Source organism: Mytilus californianus, unplaced genomic scaffold (assembly GCF_021869535.1).
Source record: "Mytilus californianus isolate M0D057914Y unplaced genomic scaffold, xbMytCali1.0.p SCAF_5, whole genome shotgun sequence".
NCBI lineage: Eukaryota > Metazoa > Mollusca > Bivalvia > Mytilida > Mytilidae > Mytilus > Mytilus californianus.
The window spans coordinates 474,400-497,372 of record NW_026262701.1 but is presented as its reverse complement, the minus strand read 5'-3'; the positions used below and the strand labels follow the sequence as shown (position 1 = coordinate 497,372).

The following is a 22,973-nucleotide window of genomic DNA, read 5'->3' as shown; positions in this document are numbered from 1 at the left end:
TTTTTTATATTTATATCAACAGATCTAAACAATTCACCAAAGTCAAGGTGAGACAACAAAACTTAGTGGTAAGATCTCTGAAATTTTTTACACGGTACAAGTTTTTCTCATTGTTGGAGATTGTACGGTGACAGTAACACCTGTAATTGCTTAAACCCATTTCTTATGCACTTTAGTTCGATAAACTCACTGAATATCATACCACATCTCCTTATTTTTATATGCATTACAATTTACATGTGCATGTAATTATAAATATATATATATCAGAACAAAATTCATTGCGTCACTTTTATTTCTGCATCCTTTGGCACAATACAAGTTTTAAAATTACACAACATAAAACAACTAAATGTTATTTCAGATGAAAGTTTTGTTTCAGTTCCATTCATAGGATTTGTTAGAATTTTGTATGTTGTGCCAAGTCCAATAATTCGCTCTATGTGCACATGTTAATTGGAGACTTTTCTATCCCGTATAAGAGTTTTGGAACTAATTCTGTTTCTTTTTTGAAAAAAGTTAGCAAACAAATCTTGCACATTTAAACCTTTGTCTGCCATCACACTGTCACCTGGATCACATAATTGAACTACATTTTGTATTATGTGCTGTTGGACCAAGTGTGGTCAAAACAAATAAAAATTTAGTATACAACTCTAAACTGGTATAAAAATGCATGGCTGTGTCACGTGTCTTCATTTCAAAATTCTCTGCTGAAAACATAGACATTGATGGTGTTTGCGTAATTCCATCTTTGAAGCTCAACATTAGCTCAGCAGTTGGTGGTGGACAGTCATAAATCCTTTCTGCAGTATGAATGACTTCTTCAGGAAAACCAACTTTACAATCAAAACTTTCCTCTAGATTTCTACTACAATATTCATCAAGTTTAGTTCTTTTGTTTTCACAGGAAACTGCCCTGATTTTTCTTTTTGCGGACGATTCAGTCTCTTGCTTGGTCCAGGAAAATAGGCTGGGAATGGCAGTAGACTTAGGTCTCTGTACATATGGTGGGTTTGCGCCCTGAAAAAGGTTATAAAACATTAGTTTTTTGATAATTAAATGAACTTCCATTAGCAATGTATACTTTGTATTACCTGGCGAAATATTAACTAGATTTATTCATTACAATCTGGATAAAACTATGTTTGCCTGATTCAATGTATGTTATGTAAATCCAAAGGACAAACAATGAGAGACTTATGCAACAAACGTACATTGTTTGTACCTAAATAACTATAATATTGATGAGAGCATGTCATTGTTTTGTTCCTGTTAACATTGCCATTGATATTTTTCAAGAAAGTCTATGAGGCATATATTTTTTTTGTAGCTTATGCATTCCTGTCATTACTACATTAGCATAATTAGTGCTAAAATAATTCTCTGTATGATATACCTCTTGTAAGAAATCATTATAACTGTAGCAATCACCAAAAAATCTCAAACAGATCACATTGAATCGTAATCCAAAAAATTATGACGTCTTGAATTAACCACCCCCTTTTATTCTAAAACGATAATTGCGGTTGTAAACAGGCTTTGGTTTATTCGCATGGCGATTACATATATAACTATATATTTCAAAAAGAAAATAGAGTTTTACCATGAATAGTTTCCTGCACGTAGTCTTTTTCAGTAAAATGTGCCTTGCAAACAACAGCTGATTGAGATGGACTCCACGATGAAATCGTGTTCTCGTCCAATCTGCGTTTGGGCCATGGCGTTGATCCAACTTTTCCTTCTTTTTAAGTCATTTGGAAATGCATGTCCTTCTCTTAAATGACATCCAGGTACACAACAACAAGTACTTGGCATCGTTAATTTAAAATGTAACTGAAATAGTTGCACAGTGCAGAAACCGGAAGTTGAGGAACAGGATCGGCTACCACGGCGCCACCTATTCAGGAACGATAATTTGCTACTTTATATAACTGCGGAATAACAATAACGTTAGACGGGTTCACGTGCATAAACAGAAATGCGCTTTAAATTGTATAATATAATTAATGTTCAGTCGACTCTTAATTATTATATCAACGACTGAAATGATTTATAAACATCTAGATTGCAGATAACACTCGAAATTAACCCGAGCTCTTTCCACACGGAATTCAAATAATTCTAGTTTGTCAATCGGTTGACTGCTTATAATGCAAAATACAAATATATCAAAAGTTTTTAAAACTAACAAAACACAATGATCGTTTCTCTATTTCCCAATGTAAATGAAATGAAACAAAAAACATTTTATATCACAATAAGAAGAGGAGAGAATTCAACATTTCCGGATCTACTTGGAGCCTAATGACCCCCCACGTAGATAAGTTGGATATCGCGGAAGGAAGGATTAACCCGGCAACTAGAAAGGCATTAAAGCACTGCCTTTAAAAATAAAGTGATTTTATTTTATGATATATGTAAAATTGTAACACGTCAATATGTATTATTCTCTTTCGTCTATACATTCTTTAGGGTTTTAAAAACTTTCTGATCACAACCCTGTAGGTGATTTTTATAGAGAAGAATTGTCTTAGTATTTTCAAATGATTGTAATGTCATCTATTTTACTTGGATTTAATAAATTTGGTTATTTTATTTCATACATCAGCACCACCGCAATTCAAACCCCAGCCAGGTCAAACCAAAGACTTTAAAATTGGTATTTGCTGCTTCTCCGCTGAGCACGCTGCATTAAGGAGTAAGAGTTGGCGCGGAGTCAGAATAATGTGTCCAGGTAAGGTGAAATGTCTTCCTGCAGACTGTTACCTTGTGAACAAGCACGTTAAAATCCAGCTCAGCGTGCCGGTCTAGTACAAAGCAGGGTTAATACTCATATTACATTAACATGTTCTCAACCTGAATATGCATATTAATTTGCCGCTGGACTTTAAGCAGCCATCCATCATCATCATCATTATACGTCAGCAACAGAATTTAGTGAAATCTTTTTTTAGCTTAAAATTAAGGTTAATTTCATATTCTACAGATGAGAGGTTAGTATATCATTTCTTTCAAAAATAACTTACTAATGCAAATACAAATACAGTAACTTAGTAGTGAACATACGTGTGTTAATTCAAAGACAGACATGTTATGTTATATTTGTATTTCTCTGATTACTTGTGAACTTTTAATTTATTAAAGCATAGTTGAACATGGTTATTTAAACTCTCTTACAATACCTACTAATTAAGAAAAGGCTTTAATTTTGAAAAGCCATCAGAACAACAGTTAAAGTTAGAGACACAATGGATAAGCGTTGATTCAGGAAAAACAAATCATTCGCCCTCCAGGCTCATGGTTTCTTTTTCAATGCTTATCAATTGCATCTATAATACTGATTAATGACAAGTTAATGACAAACCATTGACAGGTTAACCTCTGTGATTAATGACCAGTTAATGACAAATCATTGACAGGTTAACCTCTGTGATTAATGACCAGTTAATGACAAACCATTGACAGGTTAACCTCTGTGATTAATGACCTGTTAATGACAAACCATTGACAGGTTAACCTCTGTGATTAATGACCAGTTAATGACAAACCATTGACAGGTTAACCTCTGTGATTAATGACCAGTTAATGACAAACCATTGACAGGTTAACCTCTGTGATTAATGACCAGTTAATGACAAACCATTGACAGGTTAACCTCTGTGATTAATGACCAGTTAATGACAAACCATTGACAGGTTAACCTCTGTGATTAATGACCTGTTAATGACAAACCATTGACAGGTTAACCTCTGTGATTAATGACCTGTTAATGACAAACCATTGACAGGTTAACCTCTGTGATTAATGACCAGTTAATGACAAACCATTGACAGGTTAACCTCTGTGATTAATGACCTGTTAATGACAAACCATTGACAGGTTAACCTCTGTGATTAATGACCAGTTAATGACAAACCATTGACAGGTTAACCTCTGTGATTAATGACAAGTTAATGACAAACCATTAACAGGTTAACCTCTGTGATTAATGACCTGTTAATGAGAAACCATTGGCAGGTCAACCTCACTAATTCTTGATCTGTTAATGACAAACCAATGACAGATTGACCTGTGATTAATAACCTGTGAATGACAAACCTTTGACAGCTTAACCTCTGTGTTTAATAACCTGTTAATGACAAACCATTGACAGGTTAACCTCTGTGATTCATGACCTGTTAATGACAAACCTCTGACAGGTTAACCTCTGTGATTCATGACCTGTTAATGAAATACCCTTGACAGGTTCACCTTTGTGATTCATGACCAGTTAATGAAATACCCTTGACAGGTTCACCTTTGTGATTCATGACCAGTTAATGAAATACCCTGGACAGGTTCACCTTTGTGATTCATGACCAGTTAATGAAATACCCTTGACAGGTTCACCTTTGTGATTCATGACCAGTTAATGAAATACCCTGGACAGGTTCACCTTTGTGATTCATGACCAGTTAATGAAATACTCTTGACAGGTTCACCTTTGTGATTCATGACCAGTTAATGAAATACCCTTGACAGGTTCACCTTTGTGATTCATGACCAGTTAATGAAATACTCTTGACAGGTTCACCTTCATGATTCATGACTAGTTAATGAAATACTCTTGACAGGTTCACCTTCATGATTCATGTTGCCTTATCTGTATACCTGTTAAACCAGCAAATCCTATAGGAGCTGGACCTCCTGGAGCCTGGGCAGGATATGGAGCTGGTCCAGGTGTGTATGGTGGAGGTGCTGAGTGGACTGGAGCTTGTTGATGCATGGGCTGTTGGGGTGGTGGACCCTGTTGATTAGAACTTGGTTGAGGGAGCTGTAAAGAAGAATTAAATGCTGTAAAATTAAAGGTTTATCTCTAAAGGAATAATTTAATGGATTGCTCTCAGAAAGAAATAGACTATGACATGTACAATTTGTATCGTAATTCAAAGAAAGTGGTACTGCAGCCTACAGATGTTAAAGAATAAACATAAAAGTCAACTAGTAATTTATATCCTATGAACTTAGTGTAGCTCTTTGTTACTTTTTATCATAAAAGATTAATCTTGATAACAGCACTTTACATGTTGTCACTACAGTTAGAACTTGTATTTGGCACTGCTTGTAATCTACATGTATTTGTTACAGTCAAATCCAGTTAGATCTTGTTGTCACTACAGTTAGAACTTGTATCTGCCACTGCTTGTAATCTACATGTATTTGTTACAGTCAAATCCAGTTAGATCTTGTTGTCACTACAGTTAGAACTTGTATCTGCCACTGCTTGTAATCTACATGTATTTGTTACAGTCAAATCCAGTTAGATCTTGTTGTCACTACAGTTAGAACTTGTATCTGCCACTGCTTGCAATCTACATGTATTTGTTACAGTCAAATCCAGTTAGATCTTGTTGTCACTACAGTTAGAACTTGTATCTGCCACTCCTTGCAATCTACATGTATTTGTTACAGTCAAATCCAGTTAGATCTTGTTGTCACTACAGTTAGAACTTGTATCTGCCACTGCTTGCAATCTACATGTATTTGTTACAGTCAAATCCAGTTAGATCTTGTTTACAGCACTGAATACAATGAATAAGCTGTTGTAACATCTAGATCTGGATTATAAAACTGCAACATGTGCAATAAGTGAACATGCTACATCTGTGTCTGGTTAAATTCTAAAAGGTCAAACTATTTTGTGCCCCCTTTATTTACAGTTTTTATTGCTGTTTTTTTTAAATTCTAGTTCAATTTTAATTTCTGCGTCAAGTATAAACTGTAAATCAAACTGTTGTTAAAAGTAATCAAATTTGAATATAATGTAGTCCATCTTGTATTCACGGTGGATGTATGATTTAATTTGTTACTATATTGTACTAAATAGTGCAACTTATTCATTGTTTAATGTTAACTTACAGTACTGCATATTGCTTGCATCCATTCACTGAAAAAAAGATGAGACATTGTAGATTATCTTACAAAAGGCCTCTGCAAATATAAGGGGTTGATGGACAATTTTGGCCAGGTTAACTTATTTGTAGATTTAATTTATCTGAACATTTTTGCTATTTTCATTTTCTTTCTATCTGTTACAATTTCTGCAAAAGAAATCCACCAAATATTGTGATCTTATTTTGTTAATCATTTTTACTACTTAAAAATTCTTTATTTCTACTATATACTTTCTGCAAAAAATGCAAAAGGGGTAAACATCATCCTTTAAGGCCATTAATTCCTATAAGGGATAAATTAACAATTTTGGTCACTCAACTTTTTTTTTGAGATTTTTAGGTTGAACAATTTTACTATTTCAAGATTATCTGTATCTTCTATAATTTCTGACAAAATGCAAAATCATCATTCGAAGGCAACCACTCCTATAAGTGGTCAAATGACAATTTTGGTCATGTTGACTTATTTAGCTGGTTATTTTTGTCTTACTGCTTTAGTTTTTGAGATATAAGATAAAACTGTGAAGTTTTCTTAAAATGGACATTTAAAAATTTGTTGTCTGATTTTTTCTGAAAATTCCATAGAAGATAGACCTTCACTGCTGATCATTTCTATCAATGTCAGTTTAACTCTTACTGCTTAAGATTTTGAGATATACCCCAAAAACTGCATTTAACCCTGATTTTCCATTTTTAAAAGCAACAATGGCATGTTTGTTGATGTATCAATTACCATATGACTTGATTTTCGTCTCTCAATCTTTTTCATGCTGCTTTGTTTTAATGACTTTAGTTCTCTATATCTTCACTGAATCTTTGCCATTTGACTTTACTTTAGGCATCTATCTTCAGAGGCAGATTTGTGTGTGTGGGGGGGGGGGGGTGTCCTGGCCCCCTTATGGAGCTTCATGTATGATAAAACTTGGTTTTGTTCTCTCAATCTTTTCCTATCACTTGATTATATTTACTCTACTTATCTATCTTTCCTGTCCATTATATTTACTCAGTTATCTATCTTTCCTGTCCATTGTTTCACATATTTTAGTTCTCTATATACACTCACCTTTGTCATGTGACTTGGTTTCACATACTTTAGTCCTATATATACACTCAACCTTTGTCATGTGACTTGGTTTCACATACTTTAGTCCTATATATACACTCAACCTTTGTCATGTGACTTGGTTTCACATATTTTAGTTCTATATATACACTCAACTTTTGTCATGTGACTTGGTTTCACATATTTTAGTTCTCTATCCCTACACTCACTCACCAGGAGAACAACATGATCTGAATGTCAACTAATGAACCTTTGCTTTGTGATTTGGCTGAACCAACTCAAGTTTTCTACCATAGAGAATCTTTTTATTTACTAACCTCAGTTCTGCCTCATCCCTACACAGAAACCACAGGACCTTAGCCTTATGACTTGGTTTGACTGGTATAGCTATCATTTGTTTATAGCTATACCCAGCTGGTATATCAGGTCTATCTAACATTCCTTCTGTAAAGTCTCCATAGGCAAAGCGTTTACATACTTCCTAAAATTAGAAATAAAAGTGTGGACACACAGGTATGACTGCAGTATCTAACATCCTTTCTGTAAAGTCTCCATAGGCAAAGCATTTACATACTTCCTAAAATTAGAAATAAAAGTGTGGACACACAGGTATGACTGCAGTATCTAACATCCCTTCTGTATAGTCTCCATAGGCAAAGTGTTCACATACTTCCTAAATTTAGAAATAAAAGTGTGGACACACAGGTATGACTGCAGTATCTAACATCCCTTCTGTATAGTCTCCAAGTATCTAACATCCCTTCTGTATAGTCTCCAAAGGCAAAGTGTTCACATACTTCCTAAAATTAGAAATAAAAGTGTGGACACACAGGTATGACTGCAGTATCTAACATCCCTTCTGTATAGTCTCCATAGGCAAAGTGTTCACATACTTCCTAAAATTAGAAATAAAAGTGTGGACACACAGGTATGACTGCAGTATCTAACATCCCTTCTGTATAGTCTCCATAGGCAAAGTGTTCACATACTTCCTAAATTTAGAAGTAAAAGTGTGGACATACAAATATGACTGCAGTTTCCAATATTTGTTTATAGCTTTACACAACAGGTATATCAGGTCTATCTAACATCTCTTCTGTAAAGTCTCCATAGGCAGAGTGTTTACATACTTCCTAAAATTAGAAATAAAAGTGTGGACACACAGGTATGACTGCAGTATCTAACATCCCTTCTGTATAGTCTCCATAGGCAAAGTGTTCACATACTTCCTAAAATTAGAAATAAAAGTGTGGACACACAGGTATGACTGCAGTATCTAACATCCCTTCTGTATAGTCTCCATAGGCAAAGTGTTCACATACTTCCTAAATTTAGAAGTAAAAGTGTGGACATACAAATATGACTGCAGTTTCCAATATTTGTTTATAGCTTTACACAGCAGGTATATCAAATTATCTAACATCTCTTTTGTAAAGTCTCCATAGGCAGAGTGTTTACATACTTCCTAAAATTAGAAATAAAAGTGTGGAGACATAGGTATGACTGCAGTATCTAACATCTCTTCTGTAAAGTCTCCATAGGTAAAGTGTTTACATACTTCCTAAAATTAGAAATAAAAGTGTGGACATACAGATATGACTGCTGTATCTAACATTTGTAAAAAGTTAAAAAAAGCAGGTATATCCAGTCTATTTTACATCCCTTCTGTATATTCTTCATAGGCAAAGTGTTAACATACTTTCTAAAATTAGAAATAAAGGTGAAATTCTTGTACATTTTTGTCAAGAATCCTCAAGATTCAGTTGCTGAATTCACATTCTTCTTTTTTTGAGCAAATACTTGAGAGGAATATATGAAGAAAATTCATAGAACTTATTATTTACATTTAAGATGAGAAATGACTTAAAAATAGCGAACAATGTAAGGTTCTAATATGTTCCTATCTGAAGATAATTACATTCCAATGTGTAGAATTATTTTGTAAGGTTCCATGTGATGAATGGCTTTTTGTAAGGTCTGATGTGAATAATGACTTTTGTAAGGTCTCATGTGTAGAAAGACCTCTTGTAAGGTCCCATGTGTAGAAAGACCTTTTGTAAGGTCCCATGTCATACATGTGTGGAATTACTTTGTGTAAGGTTCCATGTGTAGAATGACTTTTGTAAGATCCCATGTGTAGAATGACTTTAGTTAGATCCCATGTGTAGAATGACTTTAGTAAGGTCCCACATGTAGATGACGTTTGTAAGGTTCCATTTGTCAAAAGACCTTTTGTTAGGTCCCATGTGTAGGATGACTTTTGTAAGGTCCCATGTGTAGAATGATTTTTGTGAGGTGCTATGTGTAGAATGACTTTTTGCTTTTGTCCAATAAACGTAACATAAACTAAATCTTACCTTCATGTAAGCCTTTGCTTTAATCTCATTATCACCCTGTCGTTTATAAACACACAAACTACTGTCATTGTATAACACAACCCATACATTATTCCAGCCTCCTGACAGGAAACTTTCTATAAAATAAATAATTAGATGATTAAGTGTCAACATGTAGCACCATCTGCATCATTAAAACCTCCTCACAGGAAACTTTCTATAAAATAAATAATTAGATGATTAAGTGTCAACATGTAGCACCATCTGCATCGTTAAAACCTCCTCACAGGAAACTTTCTATAAAATAAATAATTAGATGATTAAGTGTCAACATGTAGCACCATCTGCATCGTTAAAAACTCCTCATAGGAAACTTTCTATAAAATAAATAATTAGATGATTAAGTGTCAACATGTAGCACCATCTGCATCGTTAAAAACTCCTCATAGGAAACTTTCTATAAAATAAATAATTAGATGATTAAGTGTCAACATGTAGCACCATCTGCATCGTTAAAAACTCCTCATAGGAAACTTTCTATAAAATAAATAATTAGATGATTAAGTGTCAACATGTAGCACCATCTGCATCGTTAAAAACTCCTCATAGGAAACTTTCTATAAAATAAATAATTAGATGATTAAGTGTCAACATGTAGCACCATCTGCATCGTTAAAAACTCCTCATAGGAAACTTTCTATAAAATAAATAATTAGATGATTAAGTGTCAACATGTAGCACCATCTGCATCGTTAAAAACTCCTCATAGGAAACTTTCTATAAAATAAATAATTAGATGATTAAGTGTCAACATGTAGCACCATCTGCATCGTTAAAACCTCCTCACAGGAAACTTTCTATAAAATAAATAATTAGATGATTAAGTGTCAACATGTAGCACCATCTGCATCGTTAAAACCTCCTCACAGGAAACTTTCTATAAAATAAATAATTAGATGATTAAGTGTCAACATGTAGCACCATCTGCATCGTTAAAACCTCCTCACAGGAAACTTTCCATAAAATAAATAATTAGATGATTAAGTGTCAACATGTAGCACCATCTGCATCGTTAAAACCTCCTCACAGGAAACTTTCTATAAAATAAATAATTAGATGATTAAGTGTCAACATGTAGCACCATCTGCATCGTTAAAACCTCCTCACAGGAAACTTTCTATAAAATAAATAATTAGATGATTAAGTGTCAACATGTAGCACCATCTGCATCGTTAAAACCTCCTCACAGGAAACTTTCTATAAAATAAATAATTAGATGATTAAGTGTCAACATGTAGCACCATCTGCATCGTTAAAACCTCCTCACAGGAAACTTTCCATAAAATAAATAATTAGATGATTAAGTGTCAACATGTAGCACCATCTGCATCGTTAAAACCTCCTCACAGGAAACTTTCTATAAAATAAATAATTAGATGATTAAGTGTCAACATGTAGCACCATCTGCATCGTTAAAACCTCCTCACAGGAAACTTTCTATAAAATAAATAATTAGATGATTAAGTGTCAACATGTAGCACCATCTGCATCGTTAAAAACTCCTCATAGGAAACTCTGTATAAGATAAATGGTCAAACAAACAGAATACTCAGTGTCAACATTAACCACCATCATCAAAGGAACTAAATTTAAACTCTGAAAAATGGTGACAAAATCCAGCAATAATACAAAAGAAGGGGAAGGGATATTAAAAACTCAAAGGTCGAAGACAAACTGACAAAGTCATGGCAACAAAACAATAAACGATGAAAAGGCAATCAACAGTCTACAAAACACTGTGTAGAAAAACATTTAAAAGACACAAGAAGATTTCTCCCTATTGGAGGTGTACCAGGACTGGAGGAATCAAAGATCAGATTCAAGCATCCGTGCATTATACCATCATCCAGAAAAGAGACTATTCATAATATGAATATTCTTTTTGGCTAGTTATTGAATAACTATAATTTGCTGAAGACATATATACATATATCCAACTTTTCCTTTTATTTATATTATAGTTTGTTTGACTTTCTTTGAAAACTGAATTAAAAAAGTCCGATTTTTTTTGATGAGTTATTTTTAAGCCACTTGTTGAATACTTATCTCAATTATATAAAAGGACTGAAGATAAAGCAATGTCCCTCTAGCTTGCAAATTTGTCAACATTGAAATGAGAGAAATAGCATGCCGATAAAGGGTTCAGATCTACTTCAACAGTCAAATTTGAAACTGAACTAATTTTCTTATTTGGTAAAAAAAAAGGCAGAGTCAACAAGTAAAATGAGGTCCTAATAAAATATTTTTATTATCCTTCATTAGGAGAGTATGATTATACATCAATACAAAATATATTATAATATAAAGCTTCTAGGTCACTCCTTTAGGAGAGTAAGATTATACATCAATACAAAATATATTATAATACATGTATAAAGCTTCTAGGTCACTCCTTTAGGAGAGTATGATTATACATCAATAGTGACAATACAAAATATATTATAATATAAAGCTTCTAGGTCACTCCTTCAGGAGAGTATGATTATACATCAATACAAAATATATTATAATATAAAGCTTCTAGGTCACTCCTTTAGGAGAGTATGATTATACATCTATACAAAATATATTATAATATAAAGCTTCTAGGTCACTCCTTCAGGAGAGTATGATTATACATCAATACAAAATATATTATAATATAAAGCTTATAGGTCACTCCTTTAGGAGAGTATGATTATACATCAATACAAAATATATTATAATATAAAGCTTCTAGGTCACTCCTTTTAGAGATCATGTGATTCCCTTGGTTTTTGTTTTTTGAAGTTACTGGATTTATGAGATTGGAGCATCTGTATACTACTCCTGCTTCAAATTGTCTACATCTACATCTTGTGTTTCAGTTTTTTTGGAAACAAGAAATAATTCAACTGTTTAATTTTACCAAGAGTAGACATACAGAAATGTTTTGTCTGTTTAATACTTACTACTATGTCTCTTCAAGTATCCACTTTTTACAATACTATTCATATTTCTGGAAATATAAACAAAAACCCATCTAATATCTAATATGATATGTCAGTATTTTGGTAACATGACAATTTAATCCTTTCCACTTATTGTCATGGTGCAAGTCAATAGTAATCTTACTGTTTCAGGTCATTAGAGTCATAAACAGGATTTTCAGTGTAATAAATGTAAACTGCCAAAATATACATAATGGACAAACACTGCATTTAATGGCAGATGGTAATATGCCACTCAAAACATCAAATTTACATTTTATTTGGTCTCTATCAACATAAATTGTATAAGATAAATCCTAAATCTCCTACATTTTATTTACCTCTAAAATATGAAAAACGATCACCTGAAATCTTTTCATTATTCAGATAACAACAAAAATCAAAAATTTTAACATACAATGGTCACTCTTCCTCACTGATGAATCAGTTTGTATACATTTATTCTTTGGTCATCATGTTTTCTTCATTTGTAAAAACCAGGTCAAGTAAATTAGCATTTTGACCGGTACGAAAACGTGTTGGTGAACATATATATATATATATTGAAAGAAGAAATTATTCTGAATACACTTGTAATATATAATAGGATCTGTATTGATGCCAGTAGATACTTCATAATGCCCAACAAAAAATATGAATGGTGCCAGTTAACTGACCGACTCTTGTTAAAACCCTCAATCCTAGAATTTCTTTTTTATTTCTGAAAAATAAATTTTGAACGATCCCATTTTGTGGAATGTGAACTGTCATCTGAATTCCCATTAGAAGTGTCCACTACGGCTAAAAATGGAACTAATTCTGAATGGCAAGGGCATTTATAATACCAGAACCACACTCCATGAAAGTAAGATTCTTTGTGGATTTTGACAATCTAATAAAAGATTTTTTTTACATGCCAACCATCTGACCATATTTTTTTCAGGATGTAACTGGAACCACACATATAACTCTTTTAGCGTTATCAACTCACTTGATCTCAGGGTACAAAATGAAGTTAAAGTAATTAAATAATGGCTATATTTAAGTTACAAGCTCGACATATCAGATCGTTCAATTTCTTATTGTTTGAAGCTGCAGACAACAGACTCCTTATAAAAGTTTATCATTTCCTTCTAACTTAAACTTACTTCACTTCACACCAGTGACCACACAGTTTCAAATAAAATTTCAAATTTAAAAGCTGTTAATGACATATGAATATAATATCAGGTATATACTTTTCATAATCAGGAGTGGTGAATCTATTCACTGAAGAATCGATGAACTGCAATGTTTTTGCTTGGTCTATTTTCAATTCATTTTATCTATATTTCGGTTTGGTTCCAGTCCGTATAAATTCTGAGTTATAATTTTCTATCGGCAATTCAAAACTCATGTTACTAATTGTTTCAAAGGCAGGGCTGAGTCATTGGGAGACTACAAATATTGGTTAAATAAAAATCATATTCTTTATGAATTTAGCAACACTTAAGGAACAGCAGGTGAACAAAAAAAACCCAGAATAAAGGTAGTTTGCTGTTAGACTACATAATTTAGTACATGTATTAATTCAAGGTTGGGTATTGATTATGAATGTCACCCTTGTATCACGATACGACAATCATATCATTAAAAAGGTGTATTGTAACAGACCTAATAATCCGGTAGATTCAGCATGGATGCTATAGATTTATCCATAGGGTTTTTAGGATAATTTTCACATAAACCTATAATACCCCTTATCGCTATTTGTCCGCCATTACTTGACATCACAAAAGTTACCGTAAAATTTTGACGTCACAGTAGAAAATAACTGACGTCACAATGGAAAATTGATTGTTGTATGACGTCAATAGTTCAAATGGTGCAAATTCTCAGATCAAGCGGTGCAGATTTTCAAATAGCGATAAGGTCTATGTGTGGTTTTTCACTACCCCAAATAATTTTACTTCAAGCTCCCCCTCTTCCCCAGGTTCCCTCATTCATTTCCCCTTATCCTTGTCCAACCTGTCAGAAATAGACCCTTGTTTTTTAAACAGAGGTAATTTACTAATTACAAAATGCTAGCAGAAACATATAATGATATATATATACACATATTTCTCTGATACTACATGGCTAGACTGTATCCCACATGATTTTGAATCATTATTTTGGGTTTTTTATCCATGGCTTCGTTTATTTTTTTTTGTAGTCCAAATGAAAATTAATAAAATGACAAATTACTTTGCGTTCGGACTTACACAGTTTTCCGAAAGGATATCTCTGACTCTATAAGGACAGATTGGGGAAATGTTGTCGTAAAAAAATCTTTGTTGATTCACTCTCTCTAGATTTAACATTCGATATGGTGAATGCCGAGTGGTTCGGAAATAGCAATTTCCGATTGCAATGCAATCGTGAGAGAAATTATGGATGACATGGACTAGTGTTGGTTCGTTAAAAAGATACCATGAGCCCGGACGGCGAACGGTATCCACACGCTAATCTGCGTGTCACTACTTAATGATTCGGAATCAGAAAGCCAAGTAAAGTTCGAATTCATTTATATAAAATTGAGAATGGAATGTATGTTCCTGAATTTCTGGGACGAAATATACATGATGAAATTAGTCAAGCCACATCTTTATTTACATTCAAACGGTAATTTCGAATATCTTTTTGCCAAGACGTGTATCAAAACACAAATTTGATGTAGTCATTTCTAAATCCGTGAAATAGAAAATAATAGACAAATAAACTGTTAAAAATTAGTACTGATGACGAATAAATATATAAACAACTTGAAGATAGGAAAGTAAGCCATTGCACAGAGGGTCCCGGTCGAGTAAACAAGTGAATCATGTAAATTGTATTGGTAATTTTATCAAAACATAGCATACCAGAAGTCCATTACTAAGGCCCAAATAATGGACTTATGTTTATACCTTATGTAAGAGAAATATTTTTAGAACATGTAGAAATTTGTATATAAAAATTGTTGAAGGACACGCTCATGATCTCCGGAGGATGAAGTGAAGTGGAAATCAGACAAGAACCAATACAAGAAAAATAACAGATCAAAGACGAACGACAACTTGATTAGATTTAATCCGAAATTAACAGCACCAGGAACGCCGATTGGAAAAAGGACAAAGCTAAAAGATATGACTGGAGTTGCAACACCAGACTGTGTCCAGTACCAAAGACAATGGAACAACTAATCCCATGGCATACGAAAAGACAGAACTAATGTACTAGTTCAAATAAAAAAACCCAAGGAGATAAGTGCAAAACAAGGGGCATGATTAGGATTTGGTACAACAATGAACACAAGTTAATACAGATCTAACGTAAAACGTACAGTAGCAAACAGCTGCTCTGAGTTTTCAATTTTAAAATATATCAAACCAGCCAACAACTTCAACTACTCAACATAAAAAATTTGCAACCATCATGAATTAAATCATAACCCAATAGCAAGTCATCAACCATTGGTACAAACTGCGCGAATTCCATATGATATTACACTAGATAAATTAACTGAAAAAAAACAATCAGGTAGACAATGGTGGACATTATTTTTTACAATGGGTTTAATACCATTCAATTCCAGCATTAGCGGCTCTCACAGCTTTTCCATTTCAGTTGGGAGAAAATATTTTACAATGGTATTTCAATACTGACGTCATTATTCGTACATTCAATGATTTAAAACAAGCTTTCTTAAACAGATTTTCTCCTGACAAAACATCATTGGACACTAATGTTTTGTGTATGATTATGAAGCAAGGGTAATCAAACAAACAGATGAATTAGGCTTACCGGCAAACATGGTTGTTGGTATAGCTGTTCAGGGTTTACAAGACCCCATGCAAAAATAGTAATGCCACAAAAACCAAATATATTTTTCAGATACTCATTACTTACATTTGGGCCCTTTTCATACTGAAGTTATTTTCCTTTTATAGAACTGTGACTGTTTTCTTTATTTTTTACTGTTAGACGAGACATTTTAGGAGAACTGTGTAATGTTAGATAGCTTTACTTAAACTAGAGGATTACACTTGTGCAAAAAAATGAAAACAACACGTTATAAATTTAATTCATCCGAATCGCTTTTCTGGATTTACCTTCATCAGGAACGCCCAAAGTCGAATATTTGAAAGCCAAGGATGTATAAATCCGAAACAGTTGAAGAGCTATATAATCAAAAATGACCTAAAATAATAGCCAAATTCTTCTAAGGCCAACTTTGTCTGAGGAAGTTGAAACCTTAATTTCTTTATAATTTCAAATTTTATAAACGGGCAAATTTAGAAAGGTTTGTTATTAATCATGTCAAAACCGAAGTACTGACTACTGAGCTGATGATACTCTCGGGGACTGATAGTCCACCAGCAGAGGTATCGACCCAGTGCTGTAAAAAATGAAAACAACACGTTATAAATCTAGATCTGCACTATTCATTTTCTTTCAGATTAAAATGCGAACTTCAGATAGTCGCTCAATACTCGTTACATCAAACAAATTCTGACAAACTTCGTTTCGAATGACTTTGTTTCATAAAATCCAGAAAATTTTCTATTGACCAGAACAGCAAACACGCGGAATCTTTAAAGGCAATCTCTTAAAAAGTCTTTTAAGGGGATCCTTTCTGGATTCTTTCAAACAATCTCAATTATCAATGGACCAGTTAAATCAATCGATCTTTTCAGACAGACTTTCAATCCTCATGGGATCAGCTCAAAAGAGGTATTGTTTGCAGATCTTCTTCTAAAATATCAACTGAAACGAAGGATCTTTTCAAACAGTTCCATTTATCAAGGGATCAGCTATAAGTATTCTATTTCGACCCCAACAATGTAATTAACAATAATTTTTTGCATATTTGATGTTATCCTACTATCCCGGTATCCGTATGGACAGATTCTCCCTCCTTTATTATTGCACAATTATTGTTTGTTATTTGTTTTAATCATCAGAATTATATTGTATTGTATGTATATCTGTTACTTGATTGATATGCTTGACATGAGGAAATTACAAATATTAGTATTATTAGTATCAATATAAAGAAACGATCAGCCGGATAGTATACACACACACAAGGAAACGTTTCCATTATTTGATCGAGAAGAGCTCGCCTAAAGGTGTTTTATGCAACTATACATCATTCCTCGGGAAAATTGATTAGTGCACCGTAATCGACATTACTATTGCTCAATTTTCGCTATCCTCTGGTACTTTAAATATCTGCTGTTTTTTTTTTTTTTGCAGATATACTCAAATAGCGCTTTTTTTGGTTGGTGTTGCTGTATTTTTTGTTATCTCTTTTTTTCAGGGCATAAATAGGACCCGTTGCATAAAAATCCATTTTCTCTGTATATATGTTATTTTCTGCGCAGATTATACTTTGTTTTTGGTGGTGTAACGGGGTTCGTATTGCTCAGTCTTTGATTTCTATGTTGTGTTTTTATACTGTTGTTTGTCTTTGGGTCAGTGATCAAGGTTAAGTTTTCGTGATCAAGTTCGATCATATCTGAGATACTGCAAGGATTTAAATCCTTGGATACTGTAAGCAATAGGTTATATTTGTTTGTGTATTGAATGATTGTGATGTTTCATCTGACCTTGACCTCAGTTTTATGGTTCACTGGCCAATGATAAGTTTTGGTGGTTTGGTCTGTTTCTCAGATACTATAAAAGAGAGGCGAAAGATACCAAAGGGACATTCAAACTCATATAAGTCGAAAATAAACTGACAACGCCATGGCAAAACAAAAAAGACAAACAACAGTAAACAAAACACAATATAGAAAACTAAAGACTGAGCAACATGAACCCCACCAAAAGCTGGGGGTGATCTCAGGTGCTCCGGAAGGGTAAGCAGATTCTGCTCCACATGTGGCACCCTTGATCATATAAGTACAAACCCGGTGAGAAGTCTAATTCGGTAGGTCACATTCGGGAAAAAGGGGACGGGATTGTTGTTACGACAATTGGAGAATATCCGTCGTCATCTGTGAAACAGATATTCCATAACGGCCAACCAACTCATGATGGCGTCTTCATAATGTACGAAGTGCTGATTTCACAACTTCACCACTTTGGAACTCTTGGTTTAATAGCTTCCTTAATTGTGAGCAGCAACCCTCTCTCAAGGAAACCATGATAGGAAATACAATCCCTGGAATATCGTATCAACTGGGAGATGTTTACTATGTATGCAGGCGCTGCTGGAATGTTGTTACATAGAAATAGAAAGTTCACAATTGGGAATCTGAAATCATCTCTTTTGTCGTAAAGTTTTTGTTTTCAACCAACCTTCATTGCCAATTTCTAGATGTAAGTCAAGATATGAGGCAGTCCTAACTGTATCTCTGTTGTATCCTTTATCTCAAGTTCGATGGGATAGATGCGTTCAACATAGTCACAAAATTTTGAATTAGTGAGAGAATATCATCTATATAGCGGAAAGTGAAGTTAAAGGATACTGCTAATTTCTTTTCTTTCTTCCTAAGAAGTTCATGTTTGAAGAGGATCACAGTTGGTTCCCATGGGAATGCCGATTGTTTCGGCCTACAAACGTAACAAATATGTGGTCAATCAAGAAATCAAGCTTCTATGTTCCTTTGGAATTTCAACCAAAGATGAAGAACTGGATCTTCCATCACTGTATTGGATACCTAAACTACATAAGTGTCCTTACAAACAACGGTATATTGCTGGGTCTTCCAAGTGCTCCACGAACCTCTTTCTAAATTATTAACATCTATTTTATCAGCAATCAAAGCCGGGCTCCAAAGTTATTGTGAAACTGCCTATTCTAGAGGTGGCATGAATCAGATGTGGATACTAAAAAATTCCAAAGACCTTTTAGAGTACATACAATCTAAGACTCTCTCATCCTGCAATAGTATTAAAACATTTGACTTTTCTACACTTTACACAAGTATTCCCCATTCCAAACTAAAAGACAAATTGAAAGAGTTGGTATTACTTTGTTTCATTAAAAAGAATGGCGAACGTAGATACAAGTATCTTGTCTTGGGGAGGGATAAATCCTACTTTGTAAAGAATCACTCTGATTCAAACAAAAAATTCTCTGAAACTGACATTATCAAGATGCTTGATTTCTTGATTAACAACATATTTGTAACGTTTGGAGGACGTGTTTTTCAACAGACTGTCGGAATTCCAATGGGAACCAATTGTGCCCCTCTTCTTGCCGACTTGTTTCTTTATTATTATGAGGATGACTTCATACAGGAACTTCTTAGGAAGAAAGATAAGAAGTTAGCAATATCCTTTAACTTTACGTTCCGCTAATATAGATGACGTTCTCTCACTAAATAATACAAAATTTGGTGACTATGTTGAACGAATCTATCCCATCGAACTAGAGATGAAGGATACTACAGATACAGTTAAGTCTGCCTCATATCTTGACTTACATCTAGAAATTGACAATGAGGGTTGGTTGAAAACAAAACTTTACGACAAAAGAGATGATTTCCCAATTGTGAACTTTCCATTTCTATGTAGCAACATTCCAATAGCGCCTGCATACGGAGTATATATCTCCCAATTTGTACGATATTCCAGGGCTTGTATTTCCTATCATGATTTCCTTGATGGAGGATTGCTGCTCACAAGGAAGCTATTAAACCAAGAGTTCCAAATGGTGAAGTTGAAATCATCCCTTCGTAAATTTTACGGACGCCATCACGAGTTGGTTGACCGTTATGGAATAACCGTTTCACAGATGATATCGGATATGTTCCTTATGTCGTAACTACAATACCCTTCCCTTTTCACGAATGTGACCTACCGAATTAGACTATTTACCGGATTTGTAATAACATAAGCAACACGACGGGTGCCACATGTTACCCTTCCGGAGCACCTGAGATCACCCCCAGTTTTTGGTGGGGTTAGTGTTGCTTAGTCTTTAGTTTTCTATGTTGTGTCATCTGTACTATTATTTGTCTGTTTGTCTTTTTTTTTGGCCATGGCGTTGTCAGTTTGTTTTCGATCTATGAGTTTGACTGTCCCTCTGGTATCTTTCGTCCCTCTTTGATAATGTCCTTTCCAGAAAATTGTTCGTTTGAATCAGAGTGATTTTTTACAAAGTACGATTTATCCCTCTCTAAGACAAGATAGTTGTATCTACGTTGGCCATTCTTTTTACAAAAGAAAGCAGGAAAAACTCTTTCAATTTTCTTTTAGGTTGGAATGGGGAATACTTGTGTAAAGTGTAGAAAAGCCAAATGTTTCAATACTAATGCAGGATGAAATATTCTTAGATTGTATGTACTCTAAAAGATCTTTGGAATTTTTTTATATCCACATCTGATTCACGCCACCTCTAGAATAGGTAGTTTCGCAATACATTTGAAGCCTGGCTTTGATTGCTGAAAAAATTGATGTTAATAATTTAGAATAAGGTTTCATGGAGCACTTGGAAGACCCAGCAATATAACGTGGTTTGTAAGGACACTTATGTAGTTAAGGTGTAGTGAAGGAAGATCCAGTTCTTCATCTTTGGTTGACATTCTAAAGGAACATAGAACATACCTATGATTATCCAGGATTTCCTCCTTGGTAAGTGTTGTGGGAGTATATGTTGACTCGGCTTCCAAGTGAATTATCAATACCTTAATATAAACAATAGATCAGATGTATTTGGTGTGTGGCATGAATGTAAGGTGTAGTGGCAGGATTCCTGTGATCATCTTTCATGGTCATTGGACAATATTTAGTTTTTGTGGTTTGGTCTATTTCTCAAGACACTATAAGTAATATGGACTAATTTTGATGGTTCATTAGTCAATGTTAAGCTTTTATGGTTTTGTCAGTTTATCAGATACAATAAGTAATAGGTCAGATCTGTTTGGTGTATAGAATGATTGCATAACGTACATGATGTCTGGCAGGATACATATGACCTTGATCTCATTTAGATGGTTAATTGGTCAGTGTTTAGTTTTTGTCGAGCCTGCGACTTCTGTCGCAGAAAGCTCGACATAGGGATAGTGATCCGGCGTTAGCTAACTACTTAAAAACTTAATATTTCAGAAGGTAGAAGACCTGGATCCGTCCTACTTTGTATATAGATGCCTTATGTTACGAAGTTTCAATATGTCATATCTCCATTGTCCTTGACCTCATTTTCATGGTTCAGTGACTACTTGAAAAAAAATTAAGATTTTTCATATTATTAATTTCTCTCTTAAAATGAGTAATAGGATAACTATATTTGGTATGTGCGTACCTTGTAAGGTCCTCATGCCCGTCAGACAGTTTTCACTTGACCTTGACCTCATTTCATGGATCAGTGAACAAGGTTAAGTTTTCGTGGTCAAGTCCATTTCTCAGATACTATAAGCAATAGGTCTACTATAGTTGGTGCATGGAATGATTGTGAGGTGTACATGTCCAACTGGCAGGTGTCATCTGACCTTGACCTCATGTTCATGGTTCAGTGGTTATAGTTAAGTTTTTGTGTTTTGGTCTGTTTTTCTAATACTGTATGCCATAGGTCTACTATATTTGGTGTATGGAATGATTGTAAAGTGTACATGTCCAACTCATCTGACATTGACCTCATTTTCATGGTTCAGTGTTTATAGTCAAGTTTTTGTGTTTTGGTCTGTTTTTCTAATACTGTATGCAATAGGTATACTATATTTTGTGTATGGAATGATTGTAAAATGTACATCTCCAATTGGCAGGTGTCATCTGACCTTGACCTCATTTTCATGGTTCAGTGGTTAAAGTTATGTCTTTGTGTTTTGGTCTGTTTTTTTACAATGTACATGTCAGTTTGGCATGTTTTATTTGACCTTGAACTCATTTTTACGGTTCATTGCTTAATGTTAAGTTTTTGTTTTTTGGTTTGTTTTTCTTGTACTTTAAGCAATAGGTCAACTATATTTGGTATATGGAATGATTGTAAGGTGTTTATGTCTGTCTGGAAATTATCATCTGACCATGACCTCATTTTCATTGTTCATTGGTCAATCTTAAGTTTTCCTGTTAAGTTCGTTTCTTAGATACTATATGAAATAGGTCAACTATATTCAAAGCATGTAATGATTGTAAGGTGTACGTGTCTGTCTGGCAGGGTACATCTGGCCTTGACCTCATTTTCATGGTTCATTGATCAATGTTAAGTTTTCCTGGTTAAGTTTGTTTCTTAGATACTATGTGCAATAGGTCAACTATATTTAAAACATATTTGGTGTATGGAGTGATTGAAAGGTGTACATGTATTCCAGTTTGGTTTATCTGACCTTGACCTCATTTTCTTGGATCTTGTTAAGTTTATGTGATAGTAAAGCTTTATATTTAGGACTATCAACATAAAATCAATGGTAAGTAAAGAAGGCGAGACATTTCAGCGTGTGCACTCTTGTTTGTAGTTAGGTCTGTTCCACAGATGCTTTAATCACTAGGCTAAATATATTTGGTATATGGTATGATTGAAAGATGTACATGTATGTCTGGTAGGGTTCATCTGACCTTGACCTCATTTACATTGATCATTGGTAAGGTTAAGGTTGTGATACTTGTAGTAAAACTTTTATATTACTTAATTTCAATATAAGTTCAATCACACTAGATGAAGCAGGCAATACAATTTAGC

General features: G+C 34.0%; 1 protein-coding gene and 1 long non-coding RNA gene across 2 annotated transcripts in view; both read right to left on the bottom strand.

The window, feature by feature from the left end:
* The window catches only part of LOC127700998 (pleckstrin homology domain-containing family B member 2-like), a 28,134-nt gene extending 13,459 nt beyond the window's left edge, over positions 1 to 14,675 (bottom strand). The window contains exons 1-6 of the mRNA XM_052204760.1: positions 14,587 to 14,675; positions 12,326 to 12,372; positions 9,357 to 9,472; positions 7,317 to 7,480; positions 5,902 to 5,929; positions 4,654 to 4,816 (exon numbers count right to left, since the gene is read on the bottom strand). Coding sequence (XP_052060720.1) covers positions 4,654 to 4,816; positions 5,902 to 5,929; positions 7,317 to 7,480; positions 9,357 to 9,472; positions 12,326 to 12,368 — 514 coding nt within the window. The 5' untranslated portion in view covers positions 12,369 to 12,372; positions 14,587 to 14,675. The remainder of the gene's footprint in view (positions 1 to 4,653; positions 4,817 to 5,901; positions 5,930 to 7,316; positions 7,481 to 9,356; positions 9,473 to 12,325; positions 12,373 to 14,586) is intronic.
* Positions 278 to 2,391, bottom strand: LOC127701006 (uncharacterized). Its single transcript, XR_007981793.1, has 2 exons — positions 1,607 to 2,391; positions 278 to 1,023 (listed from the first exon to the last, which is right to left on the bottom strand). It is a non-coding gene; the product is annotated as an uncharacterized LOC127701006 (long non-coding RNA).
* Positions 14,676 to 22,973: the final 8,298 nt, after the last annotated feature.